This window comes from Hibiscus syriacus, unplaced genomic scaffold (assembly GCF_006381635.1).
Source record: "Hibiscus syriacus cultivar Baekdansim isolate YM2019G1 unplaced genomic scaffold, ASM638163v2 tig00110940_pilon, whole genome shotgun sequence".
NCBI classification, from domain to species: Eukaryota; Viridiplantae; Streptophyta; class Magnoliopsida; order Malvales; family Malvaceae; genus Hibiscus; species Hibiscus syriacus.
Genome location: NW_024062923.1, coordinates 1,283,512 through 1,298,387, shown reverse-complemented (window position 1 = coordinate 1,298,387; position 14,876 = coordinate 1,283,512). Strand labels below are relative to the sequence as shown.

Here is a 14,876-nt window from a genome sequence, read left to right as displayed (position 1 = left end):
CAATGCTTGAAATATTATGTCGTCGTGTCATTACTTTAAAGTAACAGCAGTGCTAATAGACATTAGCAACATATGATTTTGTTATCATAGTCAACAGATTAACATCCAATTCAAACGGTCATCAATTTTTTAACGAAAAATGACAAGTTTAAAATATATAAATAGTCGGGTGATTATTTCGTAACTTTTTAATTGTCCAAAGTATCGCCTATAATTGAGAGACTATTTTAACTTTTAATACTCGAATGATTCAACAAAATAACACCACATAGTGAAAGATCATTTATGTAATTTACCAAAAAAAAATTAACAATACACATCTTTGTCCAATTAGGTACAGCTAGTAAACTAAAGACTATTATTTCGATAAAAAAAAAAAATAAAGCGCAACTAAGAGTGCTAAATTTATAAATAATTATTATTTTTAAGGTTTAATATAAAAATGCTTTAAATTATTTTATTTTTCTTAATTTAGGTGTTTAAATTTTTTCGGTTAATTTAGGTGTTAATTGATGGCGGCTAAGGCGTCTTTCGATGCTAGCGTTGATTGTGGTATAACCTTCTTCGATACAGCTGAAGTTTATGGCACTACGGTAAAAACAAATATGATTGTATATCAGTTTATTTACTTCATTTTCTCTATTTGGAAAGAGTACCATTTATGGTTTCATTCTTGCTGCAGTTCTTGGGTGCCATAAATTCTGAAACTCTGTTGGGAGGGTACATTTCTCGAATTTATTTGAAGACTACTTTAAAGTCCTCACTGAAGGACAAATGCAGAACTATCTTGCTCTAGTTTTATTATCTGCCTACTTAAACTTATAAAATACTACATTGTTGTTGAAGATTTATAAAGGAAAGGGAAAGAAAGAAACCTGGTGTGGAAGTTTCCGTTGCAACGAAGTTTGCTGCTCTTCCATGGAGGCTCGGTCGTCAGAGTGTCCTCAATGCACTCAAGGATTCCCTTTGTCGACTTGGGCTTTCATCAGTCGACCTTTATCAACTCCATTGGTATGTGCTAAGAATGCTTTATAGGATTTATCAATTGTATTATGAAAAAGTAATCCCTCAGAATCATTTCTATTAGATTTCAGGCTTGGTGTATGGGGAAATGAAGGTTGTTTGCAAAGCCACTACTTTATCAAATAATTAACTTTATGTACCAAGTACAATCGGATGTTTATGCAGCCCCACGATTTCGAATAGAAGCTGGGTCATTGAAAACCATTTTTCAGGGTATCTTGATGGTCTCGGTGATGCTGTTGAGCAGGGCCTAGTGCAGGCAGTTGGTGTCTCAAACTACAGTGGTAAATATTTTTACTGCCAATTACTAGTTGGCACTGTCGAGTTTAACTACAAATCAGCTATATAGAGTTCATATTCTGAAACCATTTTCTTCGTTTATATGAAAATTTTCATTTCTAGTCCGTGTAATTCGGACCCGGTACAAGTGTCAGGTACTGTTACGTTTCTAGACAGATATGTCCAGTTTTCATTTTAGGTATTTTGATATTTGGAGGAATGTACTCATGTCCGAAATGTATCAGACGCCAATACTTAAAAGAAAGAGTCATAGTAACATAGTTCCTAACCTTATGGCTTCTTTCTTATTAGTAAAAATTTCCTACTTCAGAGAAGCGACTTCGTGAGGCTTATGAAAGGCTTAAGAAGAGAGGAATTCCTCTAGCTTCAAACCAAGTGCAATACAGTCTCATATACAGGGCACCAGAGCAAAATGGAGTGAAGACTGCGTGTGATGAACTTGGAATCTCTTTGATTGCATATTCTCCTATTGCACAAGGTAATATCCATAATCTTTTGTTTCATTGGCTCTTTACATGTATTCATGTGTGAGCCTTTCGTTGTTTATCAAGAAATCGATCAATGCAAGAACGACATAACAAATTAGGTTGTTAAGGGATTGCAGGGAATTGATAGTTTCATTGACGAGTAAACAAAACAGGATTTTAAAATTCGTTTTGATACGATAATGTTTATTTTTCAAACAAAGGCAGTACCTATTTTTATTTGTCTGCATGCCTGCATTTCCATTCAAGCACAGACAATGTACATGTATATGTCTGTCTGTGTTTTGCAAATTGGAGTTAAAGCCTCCTTCCGAGAAGTAAATACAATCACATGGAGTTCGAAGTGCTCCTATTCTTTTCCATAGATGTTTCTAAAATCTGCTTTCGATTTCAAAATTTAGCCAACCAATGCAGAAAAGAATGTTGTTTACTATATTAATTTGCAAGTTCAATTATCCACCAAAATGGGATGTAGTAAACAAAATCGCTCAGAATAAGTAGAGCTTTGAAACAACTAGAAATGATGTCAGATTTATGAACAATGTGGTGCATAAACTTGAGTGTTGCATATATCTACAAGATACGGAGGGTGCTGTGCAGCTGTATAATTTTCTTTCTTAGCAGGTGCCCTTACAGGAAAATATACGCCCCGTCCACTGGACCTCGAGCTAGAATTTATACTTCAGAGTTTTTAACTAAAGTAAGCTTCAAGAGTGGTTAACGTCCCATTGTTAATTTCACTATTTATTGCTTATGTCTTTATAAATGTGCCGCTGCAACCGCTCCTTAACGGAATTAACGAAATCGGAGAGAAATATGGTAAAACTCCAACGCAGGTTCGTTCTAGCTTCCTACAGTTGTCCATAGTTCTCTGTTTCAAGCATACCGACAAAACAGTTTTATTACAGAGACTTCGGCATTAGCGACTAACTATTGATGTGCTGACTATCTGAAACCTGTATGCATTAAGCTTGGATAGCATTTATGTTTTGGTCTAGAAATTAACACAAAAGTTGTCTTCTACAATTCTATGATATATTCCTCCACCGAAAGGCATGTACAATAATGCACTAACACACACGGATGACTTGAAGTCACTGTTACAACTGTGAGTTTTTTTAGTCATAGGTGTTCGAGAAAAGAAAAAATCAGTCAAGCTCATCCAGAGAGCCTAGAACTTATGGGACTCGTTAGAGAGCTCTTTTTAGGATAAAAGTTCGACTTGCCTTTGTTTTATTCATGCTAATTCGACTTGCCTTTTTTTTTTTTTTTGGATATAGGTTGTGCTCAACTGGTTAATATCCCAGGAGAATGTTGTACCAATACCGGAGCCAAAACCGCCGAACAAGCTGAAAAATTTTCTGGTGCCCTTGGGTGGAGATTAAGCAAAGACGAAGTTGACGAGCTACGCTCGTTGGCTTCAAAGATAGGTCAGTTCCGGGTTTCCCTGTTGAGAACCTGTAAGGGCAATGCTAGTCCCGATTGTAAATCTATAGTATCAATAAACTCATGTCCATCGCTGGTTCCTGTATATTTGTTGGTTTAGGTGAAATCATGGTTTTCAGAACCGGACCGGTTAGTGAATCGGTCATGTTACCGGTTCACTGGTTCAACCGATCGAACCGGTCTGACCAGTCGGAAGAACCGGACGACGTCATAATTATTTAAAAAATTAAATAAAAATACCAAAAATATTTAATAAAAAATAATTTTTATATCACAAGTCATATTCAAAGCAAGTCATAACATATATAAATTAAAAATCATAAAATCAAGTGAAACAAAATGATTCAAATTAAATACAACATAATATTTAAGGTAAAACATATTAAATAATAAATATAATTATATAACTATAATTAAAAAATAAATTTGGGGCTAAAAAAATCATAACAAAATGATATTGTTTGGTTTAATTTTTTTTTTTTAAACAATCACACATGGCTAAGAAACATAGAAGAGCATCCCAAAAGTCTAAAGAGTAAAAATATGAGAACAAAACAATCTCGCATTGCTAAGAAACATAGAATAGCATCACAACTAATTTCTATAAATAATATAAGTAATTTGGCATTCAAAATCATGGAGCCTTTTGGTGAGCATTGAGTGAACTATTCTTTCACTTCAATCAAGCTCGAATTTTAGGCTTCAATTGAGCTTCTAAATTTTTTTTTTAGTTCAAGCCTTTTTGAGTTCAAGTTTTAATATTATATTTTGAGTTCGAGTTGAACTTGATAATTTTTAACTTGTGAGTTTGAGTGGAGTTGAGCTTACTTTTAAAGTTTTCAAGTTCGAGTCGAGCTCAGCAATACTCGAGTTCGACTTGGCTCGTTTAACAAATGACGTTTGGTTTAATTTTTAAAAAAAAAAAAAAATTCCGATTTTTTTCGATTTTCAACCGGTCCGGTTCGAACGGTTCAGCGGTTCTGGCCTGTTCACTAGTAGCGGTTCAACCGATTTAGATTAAACCGGACTAGGCAACGGTTCCCGGTTGAATCGGTCGGTCCGGTCCGGTTCGATTTTCAAAACAATGGGTGAAATATAACCGTGAACCCTATTCACATGTATCACAGACAAGGAGAAAGAACAAACATTTTCCAGATTTTCCTGGATATGATTTAGATTATACGACATGCAAGTTGTGAATCAATATATTGAAGGTAGATAGATTCCATGGCCATTATATAAAAAGCAAGAAGAAGATAACATAAAGTAGACGACATATCCAACTCATAGACCAACATAGACCTTGATTTGACGCAAGAAAATGTCCGCTTTCCCTATATACCAAGAATTAAGTCTACTATATACCTTCCTCTTAAAACATACATTTTACCATATTAATACATTCTTTTACGGTTCCGTACAGTGCATGTATAAGTATATTCTTTATATTTACATGAATAATAATTACCTAAATGATCCAAATGTTTTTAATAAGTGAAATAAAGTCACAAACATGTTTAAACATATAAAAAATGTTGGTTGGCGAACCCATCAAGTGGCCTCAATGATTAAAAGTTTTGGGTTCGAACATTTATATCTGCAAGGTGTGTGTATTGTCAGTGATTAAGAAAAATTCTGAACATATATTACTTTATAATCGTATCGTACTACTAAAAAAAGCTGGTTGATATGTCATAAACATTACAGGTAAATTAAGGTTGATATGCAATAAACATTACAGGTAAATTAATTTTTAAATAAATTTAAAGTTTATTTAATATAATTCGAGTTTAATAGTAAAACTCGACATTATTTTTTAAGATGTTCTTAATGATTTACCATTCATATAAAGTCATTATTCTAAGATATAGGATTCTTCCAAGTTCCAACAACGATGGGACATCTTTATTCTGCAACCAATGTTAAAGTCAATTTTAAGATTAAAAGTTTTAGATGAACTTTTAAGTCAATTTTTTGGTAAAAGAGAAAAAATTAAAAAAAAAACATGTGAAAATCCATATGCATCAAAATCTAAAACCCATGTGACGATTTAGACGACACTAAACGGAATATAAATATATTTTTTAAATTATTTTATCATTTTTAACTAACAAAAGCAATTACTTTTATTGTATAATTAAAGAGAAAATATAATAAAATCACAATTTTAAAGAAGTCTACAAAAATTAAAATAAATTGATGAATAAACTATATGTTTTGTATTTAAACTATTATTCTTGTTTCGTTTTGGTAATTGAACTTTATTTTTTTTGAAAAATCATATCTAACGTTTAGTTAACGTTTCAATTTGGTACCCTATCGATACTTAGGCGATCCGACGACGTGCGTGAAGGCTAGGACGACGACGGTTGACGAGGAAGATGCCAAAGGTGGCAGCGACGACGGTGGTCGTGGTTGGCAAGGAAGATAGTAAGATTAGGATCATGGGTTTTAGGGTTGATTTTGGGGATTTTTAGGGATTTGAATTTTTGTTGTTGTAATTTTAGAGAAATTAAGATTTTTTAAATATAATAATATTTTTAAGTTTTTTTATTTTTTTTTAAATTACCTAAATACGAGATGTATCACTTAACGAGTTTTTTTAATATATATTAAAATCGAGACACTTAAAATGATAACGTTTGTGATACTTAAATGAAAAACCAGTATAATTTGGACTATTTTTTTATCAAGCCTTTATACAACATAATACAAAGGAGTTTCGTTCATCACTAACCGATAAAAAACAAACGTTTTTTTATCGAAATATCACCCTTACACTCAATAATTATTTATCAGACACCTTTTACCAAATATTATCGATCTAGCACCTTTTCTGACACGGTGGCAATAAAACACAGATCGTCATTCGTACCTTCGCAAGGTATTGTCCGAGCTGACGCCACATAAGTGAAAGGCATAGATAGACATCCACACCTTCGGGGTTCTGATACGTACGAAAGGCACAGATCGACATCCACGCCTTTCCTTTATTTCCCCAACCGCCTGTTTCTCACATTAATTACCACTCGTCTCCCCCTCTCCTCTTCCTATAAATACCACACCCAACACAACCTTCAAACCATACTCAAATCTCAAATTCTCTTATTATTCATATTATCAATCTTTATATTAAGAAGATTATCAATGTTTATATTAAGAAGGTAAAATATTTTCTATTATATTAGAATTATTTAATAATTTATTATTTTATTAAATTTTATTATACTAATTTTTATTACTTTTTGCAATTATAAAATGGAAGGTGGTTGCTATGTTTAGATGGGAAATCACATCTCAATGCATTTTACTGATACAGTAACAATTTTAGATTGTGTTATTATTTTAATTATTGTGAATGTTTTATTTATTTATTTTTTAGTATTAGTTTATATTTTAATTTGTAAACTATTTATTAAATTAGGAGAGATATTGTATATTAGATTCTTTCATTCGTAACTTTAGGTTATAGATACCTACTTGTGTCTGGTCATATTTAGCCGAGGCTGGATTCGGTTACATAGCGAATATGAAGGGCATTGTAACCTTGAATCCAACCTTATTTATGCACTGGTTGAGAGGTGGAGACCATAGACTCACGCGTTTCATCTTCCGTGTGGAGAGTGCAGAATTACGTTGGAGGATGTTTTCATACAGTTGGGGCTTCCGGTAGATGGGGATATGATTTCTGGGGTGGCGGATGATGATTGGCATTTCTTGTGTGAGTATCTTGTAGGTGTCCCACCTAATTTCAACAGTGGTTGAATATCGTTAAATTGGTTGAATACAACTTTTAAACATTTGAGTCGCGATGCCTCCGAGGAATAGGTTAAAATGTATACACAATCTTGCATATTACAGCTCATATGAGGGATCTTGATGTCTGACAAATCGCACAACCAAGTTAATTGTATGTGGTTGCGTCACCTCGCAAATTTTCACGTTGCCGACACACTCAGTTGGGGCTCTGCAGTTTTGGCATTTTCTGTATAGGGAAATGTGTCGAGCAACTGATTATCCAAAAATGCTATCGGTGGATATCTCCTTCTTCTCCAGTCTTGGGCGTGATATCGCATACCCTTTTTATGTCCGATCATGAAAAACATGTTGGTCTTTACGCTATTGTTGAGGTAATTTCAATATTGAATTCGTAAATAAATAATTTTGTTGAGTATATAATGAATTTTTTCATTGAATACATGGTCAAGCGCAAGAAAAGATCATCGAGATTTACCAGATGAATTAGAAGAAATTCAGCTACTCGTTGATCAGAAGGCTAGTATAGAGGTATGCATTTAAATTTTATTATTTACTTTTAATTATCGTTATATAATTAAAATATTATTTTGATAAGAATTATATATATATATTTTAGTTTCAATGAGCTCCTTATTCTACTAAAGAAATGAAGATTTGCATCCCACATCACTTGAGAGGCCCATTAAATGTCTGAATGGTGGTGGTCCCTCTGATATGTTATGCAATTGTCGAGTGGCATCCTATTGATCGCGTGTGTAATGATATGAGAGGATCGACGTGGATGAATTCCCCGTACGGAACCCATTTGTGTGAATCATTATTTGGTTACAGATGATTATTATAGTGGTTCAAAACGAACAGGAAATCGGTCCTACTTTCCGAGGAATCACAAGGCGGGAGCATTCATCAACGTCGACAAAGATGTCCACTGTCACAGCATCATTGTCTCCTGACTCATGGACGAAGAGCAGGCGCTTCCAGTTCGTCCTCAGCTTCAGCACATGAACCATCATAGCAGTCACCGTCTACACTAGTGTAAAATTCAGAGTCGTTTTAGATGGCACCGCAGCCGTATCAAATGGCACAACAACCATTTCATATGCCACTGTAACCGAGTTAGACGCCACCGTTTTCATATCAGATGCCACCGTAGCCATATAAGATGCCACCGTAGCCAGGTCAGATGCCACCGCTGCAGGGTTTTATGAACCCTCATAGCAGATATTATACTTCCATGCTTGTAGATCCATCGTGGGATTCATATGCTGCTTATTTGGCGAATGAAGGTGGACCACACACACAGACACCTCCGACGTAGTTTTCGTACTCATCGACGTCGGTGTTTTCGTAGTTTTCATAATTTTCTATGAGCGGTGGGATAGTCAGTCATACACCTCCAGGATCCTTATACTATAAAGGTGCTACATCGTCATTCGTCCCTCATCAACAAAATGTAGTTGGTCCTGATGATGATGAGAGTGAGGAAGAACAAGTTATACGAAGAAATCCTCATCGACACAGACAACCATCGCCTACGAAACACATTCAAGACGTAGGTTTCAGGTCCTCAAGAGTGTTGTTCCTCTTGAAGGATATTCTGACAGAATAATTTGATGCGAAGACGACATTGATTTCATCTTCCTGAATTTATCTATCATATTAAACAATAGTTGAAATACACGTCATTTTAGACTTTGAAAGATCGAAAGTCTTATATCTAAAATACGTCTAATTAAATAAATAGTATATGAATTAAAATATAAATTAATCCAAAAAAATTAAAAAATTTCACAATAATTTAAATAACACAATTTCATATTGTTATCATATCCACAAATTATCTCGAGGTATGATTCCACTTTCCAATTTTACAACCGCAAAAAATAATATAAAAATAATTAGTACAACAAATTTGTTTAATAATTAAATATAAAATAAATATAATATAATCAAAAATTATTTGACCTTATAAAAAAATAACAAAATCTACTTAGCTTGATAGAAGAAATTAATAGAAATGAGAATAAGCAAGTAATTTTGGTGTGGTAATGTTTACATTCAGAGGGGCTGATATTTATAGGGGAGGTGAAACGGTTAAAAGTTGAGTTTTTAGGATAAGATAATAATAGAGTATCAATAATTCAACGTGCATAATGAAAGATATGCGCCTTTGTACGTGTCAGAACCCCACGAAGGTGCAGATGACAATCCCCGCTTTCCCTTTACGTGGTGTCAGCTCATAAAAAACCCCGCCATCCGCGCTTTATTGCCACTGTGTCAGAAAGGATGTTAGATCGGTAATATTTGGGGAAATGGTGCCTGAAAGGTAATTATTTCATGCAAGGGTGATATTTCGGTAAAAACGCCCAAAAACATATGTTTTGTCTACGTGGCGTTTCCTCCGTGCCCTTTCGGATCACACACTCCTTGGGCGTTAACTTATAGATTTTCCAGATTCAAAATCATCTGATTCTGGCCCCCCACATGGAAAAAACCCCATTTACCTACTCGCCACGTGGAAAGTAATTACCAAAACAAATAATAAATTGCACATGATGTTACAGCAGAATTTGTTTTCGCCTTCCGCTCATTCGCTGTCTATTTCATCTCTCAAATTTCCCACACAAACAAACAGCTTCAGCTTTTCTCTGTAACCACTGCTTCTCTTTCTCATTTCCAGATTAGTAACTTCGTATTTTCCCCGTCAAGGTTCCTATCTCTCTTAGCTTCTCTTCAAACTGAAAAAGGAAAAAAGAAAAAGAAACAGAGCAAGAGAATGGAAGAAAGTTTCTTATAATTTTCATTTGGCTTAGTTTTCATATTGGGTTTTTAATTTTGTATACAAAGATTTGTTCTTTTCTTTTTTTATATAATAAAACCATAACTTTATTCGGTAAGAAGAAACATTTGCAAATAGAATCTTAAGTCATTAGTGCTCGTATTTTAATTACAGTTTCAGTTGAGCTTCATTCCTCTTTTTTAGAATGTTTCCTTATACTATACAAAATATATCTATTCTATATACAGTCAATTGCTCTTTCTTCTTCTTTTATTCATTAACTAATAATTTATCTGTTGTCAACAGGGTTTCATCTGCCTGTTGATTGAGAAAAATCTGGGTGTTTTCCTATTGGCTTGCACCATGAACCATTCGGCTCCTGACTGGAATGTTGAGCCTGATCTCCCAATCTCCAACCACAGAAAACCCATGGGGTCTGCACCATTTGCTCTTAAAAACTCTTTCTTTGCTTTTATTTTCAATCTTCTGCAATTCTTGAAATTATTTCTCTCTTTTGTACCAAATTTTGCAGCCAAGACAATGAACTGGTGGAGTTATTATGGGAAAATGGTCAGGTAGTTTTGAACAGCCAAACTCACAGAAAACAAGTACAAAGAAATGATCAACCAACGTTGAGAGAGGGTAGTTTATCGTATGGGAATTCAAGTAATCTAATTCATGATTATGAAACAGTTTCATGGATCCAATATCCTATTGAAGATTCCTTCGAGAAAGAGTTTTGTTCAGACTTTTTCTCTGAACTCCCTTTATCTGATCCAATGGAAGCTGAAAACATTAATAATAATGACCCCAGTAGACAACCGGATTACCATCAAACCACTGCAATTCCAAACCAACTTAACCTTTCTTCTTCGCCTCCGGAGTTTTGTGGGAATCCGATGCCGCCTCCCAAATTTCAGTTTGATTCGGCACATAACAAGAAGAATTTACGAGGTTTAAGCAAGAGTAAAAGCGGTAATTCAATACGAAGAGAAGCTGAGGAGTGTTCGGCTATGACGGTTGGATCAAGCTATTGTGGCAGCAATCAAGTTCTAAACGATATTGATTTTAGCCGAGGTTCAAGCAACGGTTTTGGAACTACCGTGACCGGTTTATCGGTCGAGACATTGAAAGACGGTGCTCAAAAAGATGTTGTCCAAAGCGAGAAAGGAAAGATCGAGACCGTTGAACACACTGTTACTTCTTCTTCGGGCGGGTCTGGATTCACGAGTTGCCATAAAAGGAAGGGCAGAGATGGGGAGGACAATGGGTCTCAAAGTGAGGTGAAACTCGCTTTCACTTTCCCTTTACATTTTTTCCCCTTCAACGTGAACTGTGATTTCAGGTATGAACATGAATTGTTTTCACCTTCTTCAGGCTGCTGAACATCAATCTGCTGCAGCAAATAAGCCACCCCAACAATCCAGTCTTTCTCGCCGGAGTCGAGCAGCTGAAATCCATAATTTATCCGAGAGGGTGGGATTATGACATACTCTAATAATTCAGATTTCATAAGTTTAATGTATAGTTACAAAGAATTTTACTTGTATGTATGCATGAATGTATGTTTGTTTTCTCATAGAGTTGCTTATAATGTTGTTGCAGAGACGGAGGGATCGGATCAACGAGAAGATGCGAGCATTGAAAGAGCTCATTCCTCATTGCAACAAGGTCGTTTACAGCTTTTAGGCTATGGTTTATAATCGAACATGAAAGAATATGACAGTTCGACCTAACTGAATTAGTGTTATTGCTGCAGACAGACAAGGCATCTATGCTAGATGAGGCAATTGAATATCTGAAGTCTCTTCAGTTACAGCTTCAGGTATGAAACATCCATTAGGTCTACGAACACGACTAAAATTTAAATTGGTGTTTCGAGTTAGCGTATCACTTAGTCGCTTAAAGTCAGATCTGGTGTGTTTCAGTTAATGTGGATGGGAAATGGGATGGCCCCAATGATGTTTCCAGGAATACAACATTATATGTCCCGCATGGGAATGGGAATAGGTCCATCCGCAATGCCTTCTATTCATAATCCTCTGCAAGCTGCAACGGGGCAAACTCAACATTTGAATCCAATTAATTACCAACATCATGTGCAGAATCCGACGCTGTCCGACCAATATGCACGCTTTCTCGGCTTCCATCAAATGCAGAATGCCTCTCAGGTATATGTCTGATGGCATTGCACTCATTACTTCGTCGATACGTTCGTTGTAAGCTTACTATGATCATTTGTGTTTGTAGCAGGTGAATATGTTTGGATATGGCCCTCAAACTACAACGCAAAGTCCAATGGCATTAGCTCCCACTGGTACTATAAGACCAACTACAACCAATAACACTTCTCCAAGTGGCAAGATGGGTGAGTACTAATTTGTTCTCAGTGTTTGATAATCGAATTTCTCATGCTTGTTTGATATCATATTCATGGGGAGGTGCATGTGGCATTTATGACACTGAACTACGGCTGTCACCACGTTAACCTTTTTCTTGGGTCCAAAATATTTGGGGGGTATTGACCACAAATTTCTTATTTTATATCTATGTGCATACACCGTTAGATATGGACTGCTTTTTGTGTCATCCACTAATTTCATTTTCATCCTCCCAAAAGGTATTTGGTATAGTGTTAAAACTAGCCCAAACATTTATATGAATGAATATTTTAATTCTTATTTTTTTAAAGTACTTTAGCTCCTAATATGTCAAGTTTTTGGTTAAAATAATTCAGGTTGAATAAAAATCATTAGTTGACTAATTTACATTTGATAAATTACTAGCGTGACATGTATCACTTCACCCAAAGTGATAAGGTGACATGTCACCTGTCACTCAATATGATAACATGACATATGATATATCATCAATTAAATATATGAAAAAATGACATATCAATAATATATGTTAACCGTACGTCAAAAAATATATAATAATAACCTTTATGTCCATCTCTTTATTTCCCCCAGAACAGTAACTCGTTATTTGTTTAATCATGAATAATGTTCATATTCATGCATTTGTTATTGATAGGGTAAGTGAAAGTGTGGGGTCCATAGCAACTTGCTAGAAGCTGATGCCGCCCAACATGCGGTGCCTTCCTTTCTCGAACACTAGGTATGCGGAAGGGCCCAGTGTCCCGTTCATCGATGAAGGAAGTTTAAGTCGACAGTCACATCTCCTATATGCAACATTATCAAGTGGGACACCCACCACCAGACTTAATAAGCACTCAACAAAAGAAGGCATCGGTATTATTTCATTCGATTTGGATGAATCACAACCAAGGGTAATATTTAATGAAGGATTTGTTAATGTTCATCTATTAAGTTAAATAAAAAAGTGAACAAGTTTTTATATTTATTTAGTAAATGAATGAATATGGATAAAAGAGTGTTTAGTTCGTTTATATTTACGAACAAATTCGTTTATTAACTCATGTATAAACTTATTTCTTTGGTTATTAATTTTCCTTTCATTTTTATATTTTAAATAGTATAGGCTAAATTGAACATTTGGGATTCAAACTTTAAAGTCTAAGGAATTTAAAAATTAGTGACGTGATTTCACCATATTTATTTAACTTGCAAATAAAAAGATAAAAAGTGTTGTTTCTAGAACATTAAATGAATATTGAATAAATCAATTATAAATATTTTTAACAAAATAAATAAATATAATATTAAAATTTTAAATGAAGATAAACTAAACACGAATATTTCTAAAAATATATAAATAAATATGAACAATAGTTACTTTATTATAGTCTGATTCATTTACATTATGTACTTGCTGGAATGTTGGCAAATAAGACGGCAATCTTCAATTCGTCATACATATGAATAACACTGTTCTCATATATATATATATATATAAAATACGGATGATAGTAGATGGTAGAGGTGTTTGCGGTTAGTTTGGATCGGTTTTTGGTTAAAAATTCATCCGATACGAAAGTATAAATGTTTGTAGTTTGGATGTTTCTAAAAAAAATTAATCCGATCTGATCCAATTAAGTGCGATTTGATTCGATTTTAACTTTTGGGACTTATATTATATATATTCAAGAGTCTTAATAGGAAAGTCAGAAATATGGAAACACTTCATTGTAATATATATCGGTTCGGTTTGGTTTGGATCGGTTTCAAATTTTCAAATCGAAACTGAATCGATCGATTTTTAAAAAAATACATACACACTAAATCGGTTTCGATTTTTTCAATTATCGATTTTTTAGATCGATTTTCGATTATTTTTTTAGATCGAATTGGATCTGAACACTCTTAGTAAATGGCATATTTGCGATTTTTAAAATATTCCAAATTCACTTAACTTATATGAAATATAATATATTTATTGTGATAATAGATTGGATCGAACTCTAAAGTTCCGCAGAGAGCCCAACCAGAAATGGTCAGTTTGGTTGGCTTTGAAAAGGATTGTCCATGAAAGGGTGAATAGTCCCACATTATAGTCCAAACAGTACTGTTTGACGGCCTATCGTAGCTTGCTGGAAATTGTTCATAAAGTTGCTATTTTTTTTAATATTTTTGTAAAGTAAACTACAAGGGAGATCATTAAATTATAATTAAAAATCATTTTGACCATCAAATTTTAATTTAATTAATCAAACTATTTAATTATTTAAATGTTTCAATTAAGTCATCGATCGTTAATTTTAACAGAGGTGGTGAATTGTCCGTTTATAAAATTGACATAATTATATATTTGGTCCGTAATATTTATATATTCTATCAATTTAGTCACTATTTTAATTCAATTAAATAAATTTAACTATTCAATTAGGACGTGACACATGTCAATTCATGATTAGAAGGTTTTATTTATGAATTTTAAATTAAATAATTATTAAAGAGAAAAATTTACACTCTAAGGGATTCGTACCAACATTAAGGGGAAAATATGAGCAACTAGGCACCTAATTACAACAATTTATATTTGTCTTTTAAAAGTTTATTAATGATAAAAAATTAAACAAATTATTTGTCTTTTTAAGTTTACACCAAAAGTTTGTCTTTTAAAGTTTACAATAAATTATAAAATAAAAGATCACAAAATTA

At 33.9% G+C, this 14,876-nt stretch overlaps 1 protein-coding gene and 1 pseudogene across 4 annotated transcripts; both read left to right on the top strand.

Annotated features, from left to right (window-relative positions):
• The first annotated feature begins 512 nt into the window (after positions 1–512).
• On the top strand, positions 513–2,544 carry LOC120147484 (annotated as a pseudogene).
• A 7,574-nt stretch (positions 2,545–10,118) lies between these two features.
• Positions 10,119–12,944, top strand: LOC120147432 (transcription factor PIF4-like). Of its 4 annotated transcripts, none has more exons than XM_039160817.1 (8): positions 10,119–10,226; positions 10,325–11,075; positions 11,170–11,268; positions 11,398–11,463; positions 11,552–11,617; positions 11,721–11,963; positions 12,046–12,160; positions 12,829–12,944. In XM_039160817.1, the coding sequence occupies exons 1-8, from the start codon at positions 10,156–10,158 to the stop codon at positions 12,831–12,833; spliced, it is 1,416 nt and encodes a 471-aa protein (XP_039016748.1). In that variant the 5' UTR covers positions 10,119–10,155; the 3' UTR covers positions 12,834–12,944. The 4 variants fall into 4 exon arrangements, with proteins under 4 accessions (XP_039016748.1, XP_039016747.1, XP_039016746.1 ...); XM_039160816.1 differs by having other exon boundaries at positions 12,043–12,160; XM_039160815.1 differs by lacking the exon at positions 12,829–12,944 and having other exon boundaries at positions 12,046–12,252.
• Positions 12,945–14,876: the final 1,932 nt, after the last annotated feature.